The following is a 20,003-nucleotide window of genomic DNA, read 5'->3' on the forward strand; positions in this document are numbered from 1 at the left end:
TGATCTTGACAATGTTTGCTCTTGGATAGATAAAAATAATATTCAATTAAACAGCAATAAAGTCCTAAACTTATATTATCTGGTATTAGGTTGAGTGAAGTTACAAATAATACCTATTTGGGCATTGTCTTAGATAATAATAATAATAATAATAATAATATATCTTTATTGTGCCTTCCATGGAATACAAATAACATTCTGTTTCATAATATAAATTAAAGAAGTAACACAATGGGCGGGTTCCAGACAAAGTCTGCTCATACCAACCCAGTTGGTTGCAGAGAAAAAAATAAAAATTAACCAAAAAAAAAACATAAGAAAGAAAATAAAAGAAAAAAAAACATATGATATGAATTGAAGGGGTCGGGAGAAAAAAGTGCCAAGCATCATGTTTGTTGTTTTGAGATATAGCAAGTTGAAAGTTTGGCTAAATCCATAAATAACATTTTAGTGCAGACAACAAACCAAAGTTTTTTAATACAAAGGTCATGTATCTATATACCGTTAAAAGTGAAGATGTAGGTAAAAAAAAACGCTATTATAAGATAAAAATGGTTGTATAGAAAAATATGCACTGAATAATGTTGCTTGGCATTTTTTCCCCAAAAATAAAAGACATTAGGTTTGTTTGTACTTTTATTAAAACACACTGTCATCGACAAAAAATACTCTTAACCAAAAAGGTACTTTTCAAATAGGCCTATATTACCACAACATCTTCCTTTTGGTCGTCTACTTCAGCGGAAGACTGTAGGCCATTGTAATATCCATGGTGGATGGGAGGAATGTATTGCATCAAGGATTTGACATCATCTAATTTTTTCTTATTGATTTTGTTGGGCGCATTTCTTTTTAAATGTAGTGCTTGAATAGAACTTCTTCCACGTTTCTTTAGGTTCAACACTAAAAACTCTTCGTTCATCAAGTGTTTGAGTTTCATTTGAAAAGGTTCTTCGCTGTCAAATTTAAAGCAAATAGCTTTGGAAAATCGTGGAGGAGTAACACCATCTGTACAAAACTTGCTTTTTGTGTTAAAGTAGGTCTCTTGCACCCTAGACAAATCGAGGAAATCCTCACTCATCATGCATGTTACGATGAAGTTCAGTGTTTTGTTCCACACTTTGCTACTATCTCTCTCCATTGCCCAGGACTGTACACATTTTGGCAGTGCTTGGTATGATACTTTTCTATTTTTGAAAAGTCACGGTCTGATGGAAGATAAGTATGCCCAGTTATCAGGAAGTAATGTTCTATTGTTTCAAAACGTTTACTAGCTACAAGGTGTGACCAAAGCGCCATTATGTTCCAATTTTTATTTTGTCCTCTGCAGTTGTCGGTAAATATTACCAACTTCTTTGCGTGGACATTTGTTACTAATAAGTACTTTACAATACAGCTTCCTATTTCATCACTACCCCTTTTTCCAACTGATTCATCCCACATGAACATAAAACCTTGTCCAGAAGTGCAGTTATGGATACCTACGTTATAGGTCCACAGTTTCCTGCAGTAAAATGCAGGTCCACATGACAGTTTTGGTGTAGGGAGGGTATGTTGCTAAATAATTGGGATCGCTGTCACTGTCATCAAATTCTTCATACAAGTCTTCTAAGTTTTCATAATAATCTTTAAGATTTCTAACACATTTCCTCTTTCCCTCCATTTCTCATGAGGAGCTTGACACTGTCTTCCCCAAAACTTTGCAAACAACCAGTTGAGGTAATAAAATGCAATGCAAATACAGAGCAATCTAACGGCAATAATTGAAATCTAAACAGTGCTGCTTGTAATTTGTTCAATTTACTCATAGACAGCACTGCTAAATTTGGTTAGGCCAAAATGATGCTTGGCACTTTTTTCTCCCGATCCCTTCAATTATAAGATACTTCAACAATTAAAGCAAAAAAAAAACACAAATTTATACTGCCTTCACAAACTCCACCCTACCAACGGTAAATATCCCAGCATCAGATATTATTCTCCCCCTTGCTGCTGAAACCACAGTCGCATCAAACACTTCTTGAATGTGTATAAGCTCAGAGTTCGCATATCACTTGGCAATTTACTATAAGATTTGTAAATGTGATAGCTGAAGCTTCTTTCAAATAGAGACGTTCGATGTTTTGGTGGATATATAGGTTGCTTAATCTCGTAACATATGGGTTTGTTGCCGGTTTGAACTTAATTTTTTTATACAGATATTCTGGCTTACATGAGATTATAATTTTATGGAAGAGACATAAGCTATGAAGGTCTCTTCTTTGTTTCATTGACAACCATTTTATATCTTTTAGCTTATGAGTAACTCTATCAAATTTTCTAATACCATAAATATACCTCAGACAACTGTTTTGCACTCTCTGTATGCGGTTAGAAGTTACCACATCAACAGCCGGGTGGTAGAGTGGCGCCATATAATTAAACTGGGATAGAACAAAAGACTCACACAGTTGCTTTTTTAGATTCACCGTAAGATAGGCTCGAGGATAAAGTCCACGCAAATAAGAATAAGCATTTTTGATGTAATAGCCAATCTGCGATCTGTATCTAAAAGTATTATCTATTCTTAACCCTAAGCATTTGGATTCCTGAACTAAACTGATTATTTCACCATTCATTTGTATATTTAACACAGGTCTGCTACTAGCCCTGGCATTACCGAGACACATATACATGGATTTACTTGGGTTGATTTTCAATTGATAGTCAGCTGCCACACGATACATTCTATTTAACAGTAAGATAATTATTTAATAGAGAAATTGCACCTTCAGTAAAACCCAAGCATTTTAAAGTATTACATAATTTCACGTGATTTATAGTGTCGAAGGCCTTAGAAAAGTCCAAAAAAACAACTGCAGTATACTGTTCATTATCTGAAGCGCACAATATGTCATCAGTTAAGTTCAACATCGCTGTTGTACAACTATACCCAGGTCGGAATCCCGATTGTTCTTGTGGCAATAAACTATTTGATTCAACATAATTCATCATTTGCACTTTCATTACCTTCTCCATGACCTTCGACAACACAGGTAAAATACTAATAGGACGCAAATCCTTTAATTCTTTCGGTTCTTTTTTTTTTAGGATAAGGAAGTACGACAGCTTGCTTCCACGATGTTGGAAAAACGTTTTCCGTGATGCAGTAATTAATTATATGCGCCACATAAGGTAGTATAATTGGACAACATATTTTTAACATTTCAACACTAATTCCGTCCACTCCACTAGCTGTTGACGATATAGAATTAATAATAGCTAAAAGTTCTGCCGTTTCAATTGTTTTAAAAGAGAATTCTGACGATACATGACTGTTATGAATTTCATCATTTACAGGAGTAAACGAATTTGCAATATCCCTAACACTATTTAAAAAGAAATTATTAATTTCTTCTGCATTTTGCAACTCATGCGGCAGCAAACCATCCTTACTTTTATTGATATTCAACCTTTTCAAGCTATTCCATAATAATTTTTTATTTTGTTGGCTACTGACATACAAGAAATATGCTCTCTTTTCATTTCTTATTGCTGTGGTAGTATAACAGATTAACGTTTGAATACCATATAAAATTAATACAAAAGAAGTTAAATGGTATAATCATCTAAAACGTAATGGTCAATATTTCAACAATGAAACGAGATTTTCTATTTATTATGCCTATGCTCACTCTTACTTTAATTATCTTTGCGCTTTTTGGAGTCACGCTCGTAAAAAAGACCTTGACAAGCTACAAGTAATACAAAATAAAAATAAATCAAAAATAATAAGATAATAAGAACTAACCAAAATATTCACATCTTGCCCCTTGCAAGAAACATTGGGAGAAGAAGTGTTAAAGCAGCAGCGGCGGAGTGGTTTAATGATTTACCACAACGGGTGAAGAATCAGAATGGTCTGGACTCCTTTGCGGGAGAAGCAAGGACTTATTACCTTAATCTTAGGTTAAACTGATTTCGAAATGTCTTCTTCTTGCGTTATTGTTATATTTTAGTGTTTATTACCTGTTATGAACTCTTATGTCTTTTTGGGAATGAACAATAAATTAAAAAAAAAAAAAGTATCTAGAACGCGTTGCGAGTATTTCACGATTGCTCACAACACATTGTGGCTATTCAATGTTTACCCACAATCGATTGCTTTCAAACATACAATGTAGCAGACGAAGACACCAATGAAAATTTATCACCAGTTTTGGTAATGGAAGAACATCGCAGAGTTTGTCCAATCTGCAATGACAAATATAGTGAAGAAGCATCTTGCTTTGAGTGCGCTGAACTTTTTCATTTACGATGTGCTTCTAAACCTTTATGTCACCTTTGTGCTAATAAAAAAGTGATTATACTCTATTTTTTAATTCGGAGGAGTGTTTTCAAATTGAAGCAGCAAAAAGAAGTGTTGCTATTGGTCAACCCTAGGGCTAAACCCGAATGATTCTAGGTCTTGTGTTAATTCCAGTGATAGTGTTAGTGTAAAACTAGAATAACTTTCATATCATATACATATATTTTAGTTTTGATATTAGAACTAACACTAGACCTCATCGAATCATTCGGCTTTAGAAGTCTTAAGAGACGTACAGCTAAATCAGAATATTTCTATAACTATAATCATTCGGGTTTAGCCGTACGTCTCAAAAGACGGCTAAAGCCGAATGATTCTAGTTTTAGATTTAGTGTTAGTTTTAGTTCAATAAAAATGTACAACAATCTAATGTTGAATAATAATTAAAACTAGAACTAACACTAGACCTAGAACTAGAATCATTCGGCTTTAGCCGTCTTAAGAGACGTACGGCTAAACCCGAATGTTTCTAGTTCTAGGTCTAGTGTTAGTTTTAATTCTAGCACCAAAACTAACACTAGATCTAGAACTAGAAACATTCGGGTTTAGCCGTACGTCTGTTAAGACGGCTAACCCCGAATGATTCTAGTTCTAGATCTAGTGTTAGTTTTAGCATTTTTATTGAACTAAAACTAACACTAGATCTAGCACCAAAACTATCATTAGACCTAGAACTAGAATCATTCGGCTTTAGCCGTCTTAAGAGACGTACGGCTAAACCCGAATGTTTCTAGTTCTAGGTCTAGTGTTAGTTTTAATTCTAGCACCAAAACTAACACTAGATCTAGAACTAGAAACATTCGGGTTTAGCCGTACGTCTGTTAAGACGGCTAACCCCGAATGATTCTAGTTCTAGATCTAGTGTTAGTTTTAGCATTTTTATTGAACTAATACTAACACTAGATCTAGCACCAAAACTATCATTAGACCTAGAACTAGAATCATTCGGCTTTAGCCGTCTTAAGAGACGTACGGCTAAACCCGAATGTTTCTAGTTCTAGGTCTAGTGTTAGTTTTAATTCTAGCACCAAAACTAACACTAGATCTAGAACTAGAAACATTCGGGTTTAGCCGTACGTCTGTTAAGACGGCTAACCCCGAATGATTCTAGTTCTAGATCTAGTGTTAGTTTTAGCATTTTTATTGAACTAATACTAACACTAGATCTAGCACCAAAACTATCATTAGACCTAGAACTAGAATCATTCGGCTTTAGCCGTCTTAAGAGACGTACGGCTAAACCCGAATGTTTCTAGTTCTAGGTCTAGTGTTAGTTTTAATTCTAGCACCAAAACTATCATTAGACCTAGAACTAGAATCATTCGGCTTTAGCCGTCTTAAGAGACGTACGGCTAAACCCGAATGTTTCTAGTTCTAGGTACATTATAGATATTAAGCAATTCAAATTAAGAATGTGGGTAAATATTGAATAATATTAATATTTATAAAGATTTTGGCTTAAAAATTATTTATTTCATTATAAAGTAAATTTTTCCCCAACATTTTCAATTTGTTCAATAATATAATCCATATCTTCGTAATTTCTCGGCGGATGACACGTTACAACTAATCTAAAAAAATTACAAAGTCCTTTTGAAGCCATGGGGGTGTAACTTATCATTAAATCTCCTGAAAGAACTAATTTGCTTTTAATAGATGGTGCGACTAAATTTAGCTTCAATTTCCACTCGTCGTCTTCAGTAACGTTTCGTAAAATTTTCGGAATATAAAAGAAGCAAATTGAAGTTGTATCAACGTTTTCGTTAATCAGTCTAAATCCTTCTTTATTTTGAATGGAGTTTTTAAAATAATTGGAACAATCAACAGCGGTGTCGACCAATTTTTCTAATCCTTGGTCGCCTCGTAATTTCCAAGTTGTCCAAAGTTTAAAAGCGTCGACTTTTCTCCCACACTGTATGCTTTTATCGCCAGTGTCGAAGCTTGTATCGTACATTTTGTCGCTTTGAAATAAATATTTAGCAGAAGCGGAGTTGCAATCCATCAATAAATTTGAATGTTTTGTTAGAAATAATGAACATTGAAGGGGGACCCCTAACATTTTATGTGAATTCCATACTAATGAATCCACATTTTGGATGTTTTTAAGTTTCGATTTGTGGTTTTTCGATAATAAGAGTATTCCTCCGTATGATGCCTTAAAAAAATTTTTTGAGCATTAAAATATTTTTGATTGTTTCTAAATTACATCAACATGCATCCAGATGTTATATTGTTTACAAATTTCTTGGATTTTATCAATTGGGTCGATTGCCCCATAAATGGTGGTTCCAGCGGTGGCTATAACGACAAGTTTATCTTCACTTTCAGAACAATTTAAAATATTCTCTTCGAGATCTTTAACACACATCCTTCCGTTTTTATCCGTTTTAATTTTTTTAACATTTTCAGTTCCGAACCCCAACCAATTCGCCGACTTTGTTATGGAATAGTGCCCCTAAATCAATTCTTTATTACAAACAAATCAGATTTATCATCAACCTTTACCTCTTCAGAAACGAAAATTATTAATTTTTTACATCCAAATAACCCTTTTTCTTTTATTTCCGGGTACTTTAAGTATCTCGCTAACATGATACCGTACATATTAGCTATGCTACCCCCAGGGCAAAAAATGCCATCATAATTTTTATAACCGACGACGTTTGCAAATTTTTTAATCACTTCTTGTTCGATTAAAGTAAAAACGGGGGAAACTTCAAAAGTGTGTTGATTTGTATTTAAAGATTCGGCTAATAAAGTTCCAGCGAAACCATAAAGATCAACACCGCCATAAAGTTGATTATAAAAGTGTTTGTGACACGTTTTTACGCTGTAATTAATTATTTTTTTGATTTCTTGTAGAAAATTTTCTTTCGATCGTGTTGGTTCGCCTAAATTTAAATCTAATAAACCATCCTAAAAATTAAAAACATTAAATAAATAAATAAATTAATACATTTCGTTACCAATAATTCATGAGGATGCTTAAAATTTATCACCGGGCTATTTTCCGGGATTAATACTCCTTCGATTTCGATGATATCAAATATTTTTTTAACGTACTCCAAAGCATCTTTTCGATCCATCGTTTTAAAGCGAACTAACACTACTTAAAAGAGGCAATACGGAACGTACCGTTAGCTTTATTTTAAACTTACTGACCTAAAAAAATCGTTTTATTTCGCTTAAATTTGCTTATTAAAATAATTTATTTTTTATGCTTTTTTAAAACAATGTTTTAATTTTTAATAATTTCTGATTCGATTTTTAAACAAAAAAATGAAAGATTTTGATCTGATTCAACTTGTGCAAATAGATATCCCAGCGGATTATATCTTAATAAGTCAAAGTTGGTTCTAATAAGACTACAACCAAAGAGAACCTCTATAGAAATGCCAAAAACTCTCCCATTGGAAACTAGATTCGAAAATATCCTTGTTGGAAAAAATATACTTTGCTGTTATACATATACAGGGTGTTCCGGTGACTCGGGGCATAAAATTAACCTCATATAGTAGAGCAAAAATGATGACGATTCGTGAAAAAAAATTATTATAAAAGTCTTCAAATGGCCAAGATATGGGCCATCAAAGTTCAGAAATTTTAACACATTTTTCTAAATATTTTCAATACCATTTATGGTAGAGCGTTGAAATTTGGTACAGGGTAAACAAATATCAAGCAAAATCATTGAACCAATTTTGATCGGGCGGCGACAACCATTATACAGGCTGTCCCTAAAATTTGTTTGCCCAGAACTTTTTTGTTCGCTCGTAACCTTACATTTATTTTTGTACTTTTTAATAGAAAATTTATTTTAGAAACTTTTATCACTCTTTGAAAATTTTGATAACATTGACTGTTTTCGAGTTATACGCGAAAATATTAAGAATATATTAATTATGTCGTTTAAACACAAACGATAGTTCTGTTAGTTAGTTATTATTAATTTTAAGTGTTCAAAATGGAGAGTTACACATTTAGTGAACAAACTGACATGATTTTGACATTAGGGCAATGTCAATGCATATTGCAGTCGCAGTGGGCAATTGGCCAGTCTGCGCATTTGGCATATTGCCAAATAATGCAGCACAAAATCCAAATTGATGATCAGTTCTAAAGATGAATCATCACTGAGAAATTTACATAGTTGGGCAGACGAAAATTTAATTTTTTTAAGAAAACTTGGAAATCACACTGGAGATTTTCTCATAACGTTTGGGCTGGCATTGTGGGCGACGTAATTATTGGACCCGTTTTCTTACCATCAAGGCTGGATGGACATACATACAGGCGACATTTAGAGAAATTAGATGATTTTTGAGATGATGTTCTTTTAAACACAAGGCAAGCAATGTGGTATATGCATGATGGTGCTCCTGCGCATAAAACACAGGCTGTCCAAGAATTTCTGAGGAAACGTTTTCCGGGACGGTGGATTGAACGAGGAGTAGGTGCACCCATAAGTTGGCCCCCCGATCGCCGGATCTTACACCTGTAGATTTTTGTTTATGGGAACGCGTTAAATCGCTAGTTTACTGCGTTGAAATAACTTCACTTGATCAACTGAGGTTGCGAATTGTTGATTCATTTGATCAACTTCGAACTGAGATCAATGGTCTCCGCAGAGTGCGCTTTAATTTAAGACGGCGATATCAGGCAGTGTTTTTGAACATCTGCTTTAGTATTTTTTTCTTCTTTTTTATTTATTACTATTTGTTTATAATTTTATTGTTCTTGTTAATATTTGTGTTAGAATTTTTGTTATGTTCTTGTTTGTTGTTACCGTGAAAATTAAATTTATCGTTTTGGAAATTACATTCTTTTATTCAACTAAAATAAATTAACGCTGGATTTAACTAAATCTGCACTTAGAAATTTATGCAAATAATGGTTATTAGCTCAGTTCGTTTTTCAATTGTCATCGCCAACTCAGATCTTACGGAATATGTTTCCTTTTTTTTGTTTGTTACGATTGAAATCAAAGCTTAACATTTTTGCGTATAACTCGAAAACGGTCAATGTTATCAAAATTTTCAAAGAGTGATAAAAGTTTCTAAAATAAATTTTCTATTAAAAAGTACAAAAATAAATGTAGGGTTACGAGCGAACAAAAAAGTTCTGAGCAAACAAATTTTAGGGACAGCCTGTATAGCATGGTTGTCGCCGCCCAATCAAAGTGAAAATTAGTTTAATGATTTTGCTTGATATTTGTTTACCCTGTACCAAATTTCAACGCTCTATCATAAATGATATTGAAAATATTTAGAAAAATGTGTTAAAATTTCTGAACTTTGATGGCCCATATCTTGGCCATTTGAAGACTTTTATAATAATTTTTTTTCACGAATCGTCATCATTTTTGCTCTAGTATATGATGTTAATTTTATGCCCCGAGTCACCGGAACACCCTGTATACTGAATTTATAACTTGCTACATCCAGCATCTGGCCGATCCAATCTTTCTTGCGGTAAATTATTTTGAATATAAAGAAGTGAGATTTTGTGTTTAGTTGTCGAATTGTTCTGGGGTAAGCTAGTAAGGAGTTTGAAATGATGCGGAAGTCCATTGGACCATCTGGAAGCTGCATACGTCATTAGTAGAATAGAGTAGTATAAAATTTTTGAGTCTTAGGTTGCTATTGCGAAAGATGAGATATTATTAGACACTCCTGATGTAATTGGTTTGGTTATGGATAAGGTAGAACTAAGTTTAACTTGGATTTTGCGGGAGGAAAGGATTTATTGAGTTTATATAATTGGAAGCAAAATTCATTTTTAGTGATGACTACCAATAAGGACTATCTTCAAGTCTCTTTGCCAAGGAGTCTTAATGATCTGGGCTACACTTTTGCTGAGCTTTGTACTTGATTTTCCGCTTGTACCGGACATGAATTAAGTCAACTTTTGCAATTTAATTAAATAATTTGCTTTATTAATAATAACTCATTCGATCTTTCTACAAGAATTAAAATTTGATATCGAATATATTCTGGGAGTATGAATTTAATGATTTTTATTATATTTAATCTAAAGAAAAATTAAAACAATGTATTTAACATTGTATTAATAAAGTGTGATTTAACAAGTTTCTTATCTAAAATAGTGCTTGTTTGCAATTCATCCGAATAAATAAACGTTAATAATATTCGACGTTCCCGTCACATTAAATCTGACCCTCAAGATCAATTGCAATTATTTTTCTATTAACCGTAATGATAAGCAATGTCAAAAACGCAAATAACATGTTCAAACAACACTCTCAAAAACAAATCTTTATTAAATAATAAGTCAAATATACTAACCTTTCCCCGTTTTCTCTTAATGTTCAGAAAAGCCACAAAATGAATGGGTTTAAAACGAATTTAATCACTTTTGATGTTGTACGAAAATTTTTTTAAGTAATATTAGAAAAAAGATGTAATTGAAGTTGCCTAAGTTAGACGAAAATTTTCGTTACATTTTTCATTCTAACCGAAATCGAACAACCGTTGATATATCTATCTTTTTCTTATACATAACTAATACATAGTCTGTCTTTAAGCCAGTGGCGTTTCGCTCGACTTAACCTGTAATTGGCGGCCGACCCGCTGTGAACATTGTTATTGTGATGTCATTCTAAATTAATACTTCGTCTGTTTCGGTTAGATCTTGTTGAATATGAACGAATCTTCATGAAAAACATGCGGATACCAACCAGGCCAGCCCCTTCTATTGAAGAGGCTCGTCGAAACAAAAATAACCAACAACAAAAGTAAGTATATCTTGATATAATCAATATATATCACACCTACCTAAAACATCAATACACCAAAATAATCCTTTTTATAGAAATACTCAAATGCAAAAAAATATCAAAAAGAAACCGCCACCACGTCCGCCGCCACCTGATTTATCAAAAATTCAAAAAAGTAAATCAACATGGGTTTTAAATCAAAAAGATGATGATTGTATGATCGAGTGGAGCCCACCGTGTTCTCCAAAAACAAGTCGTTTAGTTAGTGGAAGTATATCAAGTTCTTTTAATAGTAGCACCAGTAGTTTGGCTTCAAGTAAAAAAAGTTTCGACATGGAATCATCCCCTTTTAACATAAGCCCATGGAATAGTGGCCTTCAAACCTCCGCTCAAATCAATATGCCTACCATAATCAGGGCTCAACCACCAAAAAAATCAGCCAAAGCAAGTGTTAAAGTGCCTTCGATAGTTCCTGGAACTTCTAGAATGCCTAATTCGAATTATTCACCACCAATGCCTACAATACCACCACCAAGTCCTCCAAAAGATGTTTCTGATGGAATTGTACCCTTCGGATTGGCTTTGTTTAATTATGCTGGTAATCATCCTGATGATCTTCCTTTACAGGTATATTATACTTTTTTTTATCATATTTTCTACCTTTCTATAAATAGAGGTTATTCATTAATTAAAATTCATTTCAAATTATAGTGGTAATGAGTTATAAGTCATCCAAATTTCACAAAAATCCTAGTCAAAAAAAATTATCAATGTTATTCCAGATAAGAATTATCAATCAAAATCGATAATAAACATTATTATCTTTAAATTAACATTTAATTATAAACAAATCATAAATACAATAAAATTTCGATATAATGGATTTCATATCATGTAGATATATTTTAGTTTTGATGCTAGAACTAACACTAGAACTAGAATCATTCGAGGTCAGCCATTTTAAGAGAGTGTTAGTTCTACTTTTAGTTCTAGCACCAAAACTAACACTAGACCTTGAACTAAAATCATTCGGCTTTAGCCGTCTTAAGAGACGTGCGGCTAAACCCGAATGTTTCTAGTTCTTGGTCTAGTGTTAGTTTTAGTTCTAGCACCAAAGTCCTAGAACTAGAATCATTCGGCTTTAGCCGTCTTAAAAGACGTGCGGCTAAACCCGAATGTTTCTAGTTCTAGGTCTAGTGTTGGTTTTAGTTCTAGCACCAAAACTAACACTAGATCTAGAACTAGAAACATTCGGGATTAGCCATACGTCTCTTAAGACGGCTAATCCCGAATGATTCTAGTTCTAGATCTAGTGTTAATTTTAGTTCAATAATAATATAAACCTAGACCTAGAACTAGAAAATTTCTTCAGACGCACTGCTAAACCCGAATATTTCTAGTTCTAGGTCTAGTTCTAGTTTTAGTTCTAGCACCAAAACTAACATTAAACCTAGAACTAGAATCATTCGGCTTTAGCCGTCTTAAGAGACGTACGGCTAAACCCGAATGTTTCTAGTTCTAGGTTTAGTGTTAGTTCTAGTTTTAGTTCTAGCACCAAAACTAACACTAGACCTAGAACTAAAATCATTCGGCTTTAGCCGTCTTAAAAGACGTACGGCTAAACCCGAATGTTTCTAGTTTTTGGTCTAGTGTTAGTTTTAGTTCTAGCACCAAAACTAACACTAGATCTAGAACTAGAAACATTCGGGATTAGCCATACGTCTCTTAAGACGGCTAATCCCGAATGATTCTAGATCTAGTGTTAATTTTAGTTCAATAAAAATGTAAACACTAGATCTAGAACTAGAAAGTTTCTTCAGACGCACTGCTAAACCCGAATATTTCTAATTCTATGTCTAGTTCTAGTTTTAGTTCTAGCACCAAAACTAACATTAAACCTAGAACTAGAATCATTCGGCTTTAGCCGTCTTAAGAGACGTTCGGCTAAACCCGAATGTTTCTAGTTCTAGGTTTAGTGTTAGTTCTAGTTTTAGTTCTAGCACCAAAACTAACACTAGACCTAGAACTAAAATCATTCGGCTTTAGCCGTCTTAAAAGACGTACGGCTAAACCCGAATGTTTCTAGTTCTAGGTCTAGTATTAGTTTTAGTTCTAGCACCAAAACTAACACTAGATCTAGAACTAGAAACATTCGGGATTAGCCATACGTCTCTTAAGACGGCTAATCCCGAATGATTCTAGTTCTAGATCTAATGTTAATTTTAGTTCATTAAAAATATACATCAATCTAACGCTGAATAACAATTAAATCAATTTTGGCTTATTACTGATTACTTAAAATCATTCCGAATCAATTATTAATCATTATTTATAGAAAAGAAGTTATTTAAAGAAAGGAAGATATATTAATATACACTGAGGGTCAATTAGAGTCATTGAGAGCCTTAAAAATAGAAAATTATTCATTGAGTTAATTAATTTGAAATGATTTAAAATTAAATTTATCTATTTTCTTCAAAAATTAATCAATTTCTAATCGATTTTAAATACAACGCCATTGCAGTCGTAATCGGAGCGAATGAAACGAATTTTATCGATTAACAAAAGCTCGTAACTCATAAAAAAAAAAACGTAAACCTTATTTTGGCTTACCGTACAAAAAAATGTATGGAAATGAGTGAGTCACCGAAATGAGAATTAAATAACTTAGTTTAACTGGGTAATAACATTTTAGATTTATATTTTAATTAAAAGGAATAATACAAATATACAAATACATAAAATAAATAATAATAATAATAATGAATTTTCACCCTGACCTTGACGTTTCCATAAATTTACTCGGTACCTTTCCTGGTTGGTTCCTCCGCGTTGGCAGCTCTCTTCGATTTCTTGATATAACGTCCATTTCCCGGGGTCCATTTCCGTTTCCCTTCAATTCTTACAGTCACCGGTAACGCAGGTTGTTCCTCTTCGCGTTTTATTTCTTGTTCCGGTATCGGCTGATTTGGTCTCATTATATAATAGGTTTGATGTGAATTGTTCAAATTTGAAGAGGTACTGGGTTGTTGAAAGCTTGAAATTTCATTAGGAAATGTTATTGGGGGAGTGGGTTCATAAAGAAATGGATTTTCGTAATGAGTGATCGGATAATTTTTGAAAAATTCTATAGTAGAGCCTATAAGGGATTTCCACATTTTCGTTAATTGCAAAGCTTCTTCTCTTTTAGCGACGACAAGGTGATACATTTCCATCACTACATCGCGCGTTAAACGTTTCGAACCGGTAATTCTTTGATATTCGTTTATTTGTGCGGTCGTAAAGAGATCAATGCATTTCAAAATAACGCGATTATAATAATGTTGGAGTCTTGCTAATGTTTCTTCGAATGAATGGTCGAAGAAATCAATTGGGGCAAGGCGACGTTCTCTTACCAATGGTGTTGGAGGAAGTCGATAAGTTGGGTGATAAGGAGTAATTGTTGGATAAGTTTGCACCGGATAAACAGTTGGCGTTGGGGATGGAAAATATTGGGGTGGTAGCGAAGGATAGGGAGGAAGAGGAGTAGGAATTGGTCGAAATGGGGTAGGGGCGGGGGTTGATGGTTCATAAGTAGATTTTGGGATATTTACTGGATTTACTATTTCTATTCTTGGAGTATTTTCATTCATATTGTTGATGTTATCGTTGTTATTGTCATTGACGAAAACTTGCGGATAGAATTGATGATTCATTTTGCTTCTTCAATTTGCCGTAGGATATGCACCCAACACTTTAACTGGTTTAAAGAGAACTGAAAGGATTGTTGTGTGTTAGAATTGTTTTGAAACTGATAGAATAAAGTTTTGATTCTTACCGTGGAATAATTCTTCTTCACCGTTCGGATTGTTGAAAACAAATGGTTTTTAATCTATGAGTTACCCAGAATTATTGGTAATTTCGCATTGGTGGGGAGTAGTTAATTGAGGGATTGGCTGGTTTTGTGGATGATTAAGGTGCTAATCTTTATTCACGAATTGTTGCGCGCGATAAATTAAAAAAAAAAGAAAATAGTAACTATTATTTCTTTTTTATTGGCCTTTAAAATTTTTTGAAGCAAAAATTAAAAAAAATAATTATAATTGTACTGAAAATAATTAATTAATAAATAATACAAACACCAAAAGCGATTGAGTTTTATCGTTATTACTCACTTGCTATTTATCAATAGAAAAAAAAGAAAACATCGTTTACTACTGATTCAACAGCGTTTTGTTAATTCTTAATTATGAATCAAAAATTGTTTTTCTCAATTAATTAATTTTTTTTTTAAACTTACAATCAACAAATGCGCTTATAAAATCATTTCCCAGAAACTCGAGATATAGGAATATTTATGAAACTAAAGCTGCAGCTTAAACAATTAAATCGTGTTTGATATAAGTTAATCTTGCTTCTTTCATTTCAACGTGAGTTGCTATATTTCAAGGCCAACATTAATTTCAAAAGTATTTTGTCCTAATTTGGCCGAAATAAATAAAATTTTATTATTTTTAAATTAATTTGATTAAATTAAGTAGTTTAACCTTAACCTTGATTTTTTATTTTTATTCTGTATATAATGCTAAATTATATATGTTTTGAACAACAATTAAGTCTACCTGATTTGCCAACTACCTGCTACTTGATCATATTAATTAGATTGACTGATTATGACGATGTCGATAATAAATTGAACAATAGACACAGTGTCATAAGCATGATTTAGTCAAATTAAACTGAGGTTGCTTACAGCCGAGGTTCTAGAATTAACACCACTACAAGTCAAAACTGGTTAATAAAGCAGCATCTTGGCAGTCACCCACCACTCAAAACACAGTCTCGATGAAGCTGAGGATGCAGAAAGTATGATTTAGCCCAACTAAGCCGAGATCGCTTGCGGGCGAGGTTCAAAAATTAATACCACAAGAACTCAAAAGTGATCAATACTGTAGGGTTTGGCTACAACTGGATATAATGTTATATACTTTTAATCAAGTTTGTAAACTATTCCAGGTTGGATGCAAAATTTTATATGTTTTGAATAACAATTGGGTAAATCTGAATTCTCAAAATTAATATTTTTAAGATGTAATGTCACAATTGCTGAGGTCACTTAAAACCGAGACTGTGCTATATATGTTGTCCAATTTAATCTTGGTGCGGCATCAATTACCTTAAGTTTAGTAGTGGTGGGTTGTAGCCAAGATGCCTCGTCTTAATTTCTTACTACGTCATTTGGTCGTTTTGAAAATGACATAACAACCTCTCAGTTTGAGTCAAAATGGCGATTAATACATTTTCCTAAAGATTTATTAATCGATGTCAGCTCCGTTTGAAGCTATACATATTATATTCGTTGCGTATTAAGAAAATATGAAGTGTACAACAATAGAGTAAATAACAATATGAATGAATAGCACCGATAAGATTATGAATTGCGTACTATCAACAAATAAATCTTGAAAGTTACTTTGAAAATCGCTCAAATAACCAATATCTTAGTTTTCGAGGAAAATCCCAAAATGTTGAGCTCGGTAAGACTATGAATGTTATTTCGAGTCGTTATTAATTGTAATTTTTTTATCAATTGTCATTCCCGTTTTGGTCAATTATTATTCATTTTTCATCAATTTTTATTCTTTATCACGTTTTATTTTTGTTTTATCACTTTTTGTTCCGTTTTTATCAAATTTTATTCTTTTTTATCAAACTTTTATGCTGTTTCTTATCAATTTGTATTCCTGTTTTATAAATCTAGCTTTTTTTAAAGTTTATGAAAATAAAATAAAAAAATTAACTCACATTCCTGCGTCATCCGCTGTCATTATTGACCAAATACTTATTTTCTGTATACAGGTTGGTTCAGATTTTAATCGGGAAACTTTACTAGGACGTAGTACTTGCTAAAATAACACAAGTTTTTTGTCTCTTTAGTTTTTTTCTTTAAGTAAAGAGATAAAAATATTCCATTGCGTTAAAAATTTCTTTGTGTTGTACTTTGGCAAAAAATTATTTTTTAGAAAAATTAATTATTTGGTATAACCTAACTCTAAATAATCTCTTGCAACCTCAAAATGGTTTTATTTCTTAATTATAATCGATTTAGGAGAAAATAACACTTCATTTAATTCGACTTTTTTCAAAAATTTTTATTGTTCATCGAGAAAATTTTAAATTTCTTACAAACTATCCTCAAACATTCTTTTACAATACCACGAAATTTCATTTCTCAATTCCAAACCGTTTATGAGTAAAAAAAAATTTAATTATTTATGGATTATATTTGCATTATGAAATTATTCATTGTGCTTGTTTTAATCTTTCGTTGATAGTAACATAACCAGATAAAAAAAACTGTTGATTAGATTGAAATAGAATAACTGGATCGGATTTTTTTTAATTATCGCAAAGAAAAAAATGTATGAGTAATAAATATTTTTATTTGAAAAATGTTGGTTACAAATTACTACATGATTATATGATATAATTTATAATTTAAGTAACAAAGTGGCCGATATAAATAGATTAACAATTGGTAGAATTGAATTACAATAAAAAAATTAGCCTTTCGCACTTTGAACTTGAATAATTAATAAAATCATTTCATAGCGGCATTTGAAGTATGGCTAAAAGTGTTGTTATTATTATGAAAATTCATTCTTTTCTTTTTGGGCTCATTCACATCTTCAGTGCTCCATTTGCGTTTTAAAGTATTATTAAGTACTTCCCCCCTATTTTGAGTATCTCCACTTTGTCCAAATCTATATACTGGTCTATTTGCAGCTTGACCATAATCGAGATAAGCATAATAAGCCGCAATATTAAATTGTTCTTGTTCGCTAATTACAACAAATGGGGGAAGAATTGTGTAATTAGACATTGGCGAATTTTGAAAGAATGCAGCTGTTTTTTGTAAAACATTAACCCATTGGCGATCCAAAAAATCAACTTCTTGTAGCTTTGTACGCATAACTCGTGACATTTCTGCCAAAACGTTAGGTGGAAATAATCTGCTTGATGTATGCCTTGCATACTCAACGTTTTGATACAGTGTATAAGCAGAGAGATTTCTATCAATTACATTATTGTAAAACGCTGTTACTGGGTTTAGGCAGCTCTCCCAAGCTGTTAATGGGTACAATTCGGGTCTTTGAGGGCGCATAAAAATCGATTTTAAAACCGGATCTGTTCTCCAACGAGCTTCTTTTTCATCCAAAGATTCTTGGTGCGTAGATGATGTTGTTGCCGTTTGTTGTGGTGGCGGCGGATAGTGAGGATGAGCACTCATTCTAGTCTAAATAAAAAAAAAATTTAAGACTTGAATCATTTAATTTTTTTAATTTGTTACCTCTTACACTGAACAAAGCTCACAAGAAACTAATGACGAAAAGGTGTTCTTATTGTTAGTTGTTTTATAGTTGATAGAAAAAGAAAAAAGGTGATTTATATGGCGCGCATGCTTATTAAGATTTTTTGGAGATTTCTATTAAATTTGTTTAACGCTTTGGTAATAGATGGCTCTAAATAATTTAATTTTTGCCACAGGAAAACGACATAGTCTACTTAATCAAGCGTTTAGATAAGGATTGGTTATATGGAAAAGTGGGTGATCGAGAAGGAATGTTTCCGCGTTCATTTATTGAGATAAAAATACCGCTCACTGATGAAGAAGATGTGGTAACGGCTTTATACGAATTTGTTCCCCAAATGGTTGGGGATCTCGCCCTGAAACCTGGTCAAACCATCAAGGTGCTACGTAGGGTTTCAGACGAATGGTTATTGGGTGAATCGGATGGTATTCGCGGACAATTTCCAGCTAATTTTATCGATCGAATTCCATTGGGTATTTAATTTAAATTAAACAAATTAAACAATTTATAAAAAATATCCTAGCTTATTTATCTGAAATTTTGTAATGATATTGAATATTTTTTTATTAATTTATTAATTAATTGATTTCGAAAATAATGAAAACAGGGTAAAAAATTTTAAACGCAACAGAAATTTTTTATTACAAGCATCCACAAATCTTTCTTTTTTTTGTGTATTTGTTAACTAGTTTTAACGAAGTGTAAATATTCTCCTCGCTTCTGTTAGTACCAATTATTTTTTGTTTGTTTTAAAAAAAAAGTATTAGTTGATGGTGTGATAACGAAAAAGAAGATTTTGTATTTGTTAATATGACCGTTTAGTTTATATACATTCCAGGTATTTTTCAATATCTATTCTAATCACGAAATAATACTCCACGTGAAAATTTATTCTTCTCTTGTAAACTGTATTTAACACAACCGTATACAAAAATTAAAAAAAAAATAGAACGTGAAACGTTTGAATATATATATTTTTGTAATCTACTTATACATGTAAAAGCAATAACAATGATTAAATAAAAAATGTGTACTAAAAATCGAGTTTTATTCATAAACAGTAAAACCTCTTTAAAAGCACTTTAAATTGTATTTTTAGGATTTTGATGAAATTTTAAATAAAAAAAAAATCATTTGATATTATATTTTTATTTAAAGAAAAAAAACTGCAATTCTACAAGATTTGAAACGATCAACGTATAACAGTGACGGGGGTGTTAACAAATTTGGTCTGTTAACGACAACGAATTGACAAATTGTTTATATAGAGACGCTAAATTCTCGCACGTGTATTTTTTATTTTCTTACTTATCGAATTAATAAGCATTATTTTGTCTTCTTCAATTCCATCGACATGATTCTATTCATTTTTTTAAAATGATATACTTAATTAATCATTAATTGAATTAATAAACCGAAAAATTATATAATCGTGTTTATTATTTTCTAATTTTTTTATTAATCTAATTGATAAATACACTTCATTTGTACCAAACATTTTCCGCTTTTTTATTATTTTTTTTTTCTTCAAAAATGATTAGTTACAATAATTAATGTCTAAATTAAT

The 20,003-nt window shown here is 32.1% G+C and overlaps 3 protein-coding genes and 1 long non-coding RNA gene across 4 annotated transcripts; 1 reads left to right on the forward strand and 3 right to left on the reverse strand.

Annotated features, from left to right (window-relative positions):
* Positions 1-442: 442 nt before the first annotated feature.
* LOC139430934 (uncharacterized) lies at positions 443-4,677 on the reverse strand. The gene is made up of 2 exons (XR_011641293.1): positions 3,791-4,677; positions 443-3,734 (listed from the first exon to the last, which is right to left on the reverse strand). It is a non-coding gene; the product is annotated as an uncharacterized lncRNA (long non-coding RNA).
* A 1,122-nt stretch (positions 4,678-5,799) lies between these two features.
* On the reverse strand, positions 5,800-10,980 carry LOC111425389 (glutamate decarboxylase 1-like). The gene is made up of 5 exons (XM_023059377.2): positions 10,654-10,980; positions 7,315-7,510; positions 6,854-7,264; positions 6,555-6,803; positions 5,800-6,503 (listed from the first exon to the last, which is right to left on the reverse strand). The coding sequence occupies exons 2-5, from the start codon at positions 7,432-7,434 to the stop codon at positions 5,826-5,828; spliced, it is 1,458 nt and encodes a 485-aa protein (XP_022915145.2). The 5' UTR covers positions 7,435-7,510; positions 10,654-10,980; the 3' UTR covers positions 5,800-5,825.
* LOC111425390 (lethal (3) 05822) lies at positions 10,887-19,476 on the forward strand. The gene is made up of 3 exons (XM_023059378.2): positions 10,887-11,102; positions 11,180-11,711; positions 18,612-19,476. Exons 1-3 carry the CDS (start codon positions 11,023-11,025, stop codon positions 18,915-18,917), a joined length of 918 nt encoding a protein of 305 aa, XP_022915146.1. The 5' UTR covers positions 10,887-11,022; the 3' UTR covers positions 18,918-19,476.
* Positions 13,769-15,234, reverse strand: LOC111425391 (uncharacterized). The gene is made up of 2 exons (XM_023059380.2): positions 14,902-15,234; positions 13,769-14,838 (listed from the first exon to the last, which is right to left on the reverse strand). Exon 2 carries the CDS (start codon positions 14,777-14,779, stop codon positions 13,883-13,885), a length of 897 nt encoding a protein of 298 aa, XP_022915148.1. The 5' UTR covers positions 14,780-14,838; positions 14,902-15,234; the 3' UTR covers positions 13,769-13,882.
* Positions 19,477-20,003: the final 527 nt, after the last annotated feature.

This window comes from Onthophagus taurus, chromosome 8 (genome assembly GCF_036711975.1).
Source record: "Onthophagus taurus isolate NC chromosome 8, IU_Otau_3.0, whole genome shotgun sequence".
NCBI lineage: Eukaryota > Metazoa > Arthropoda > Insecta > Coleoptera > Scarabaeidae > Onthophagus > Onthophagus taurus.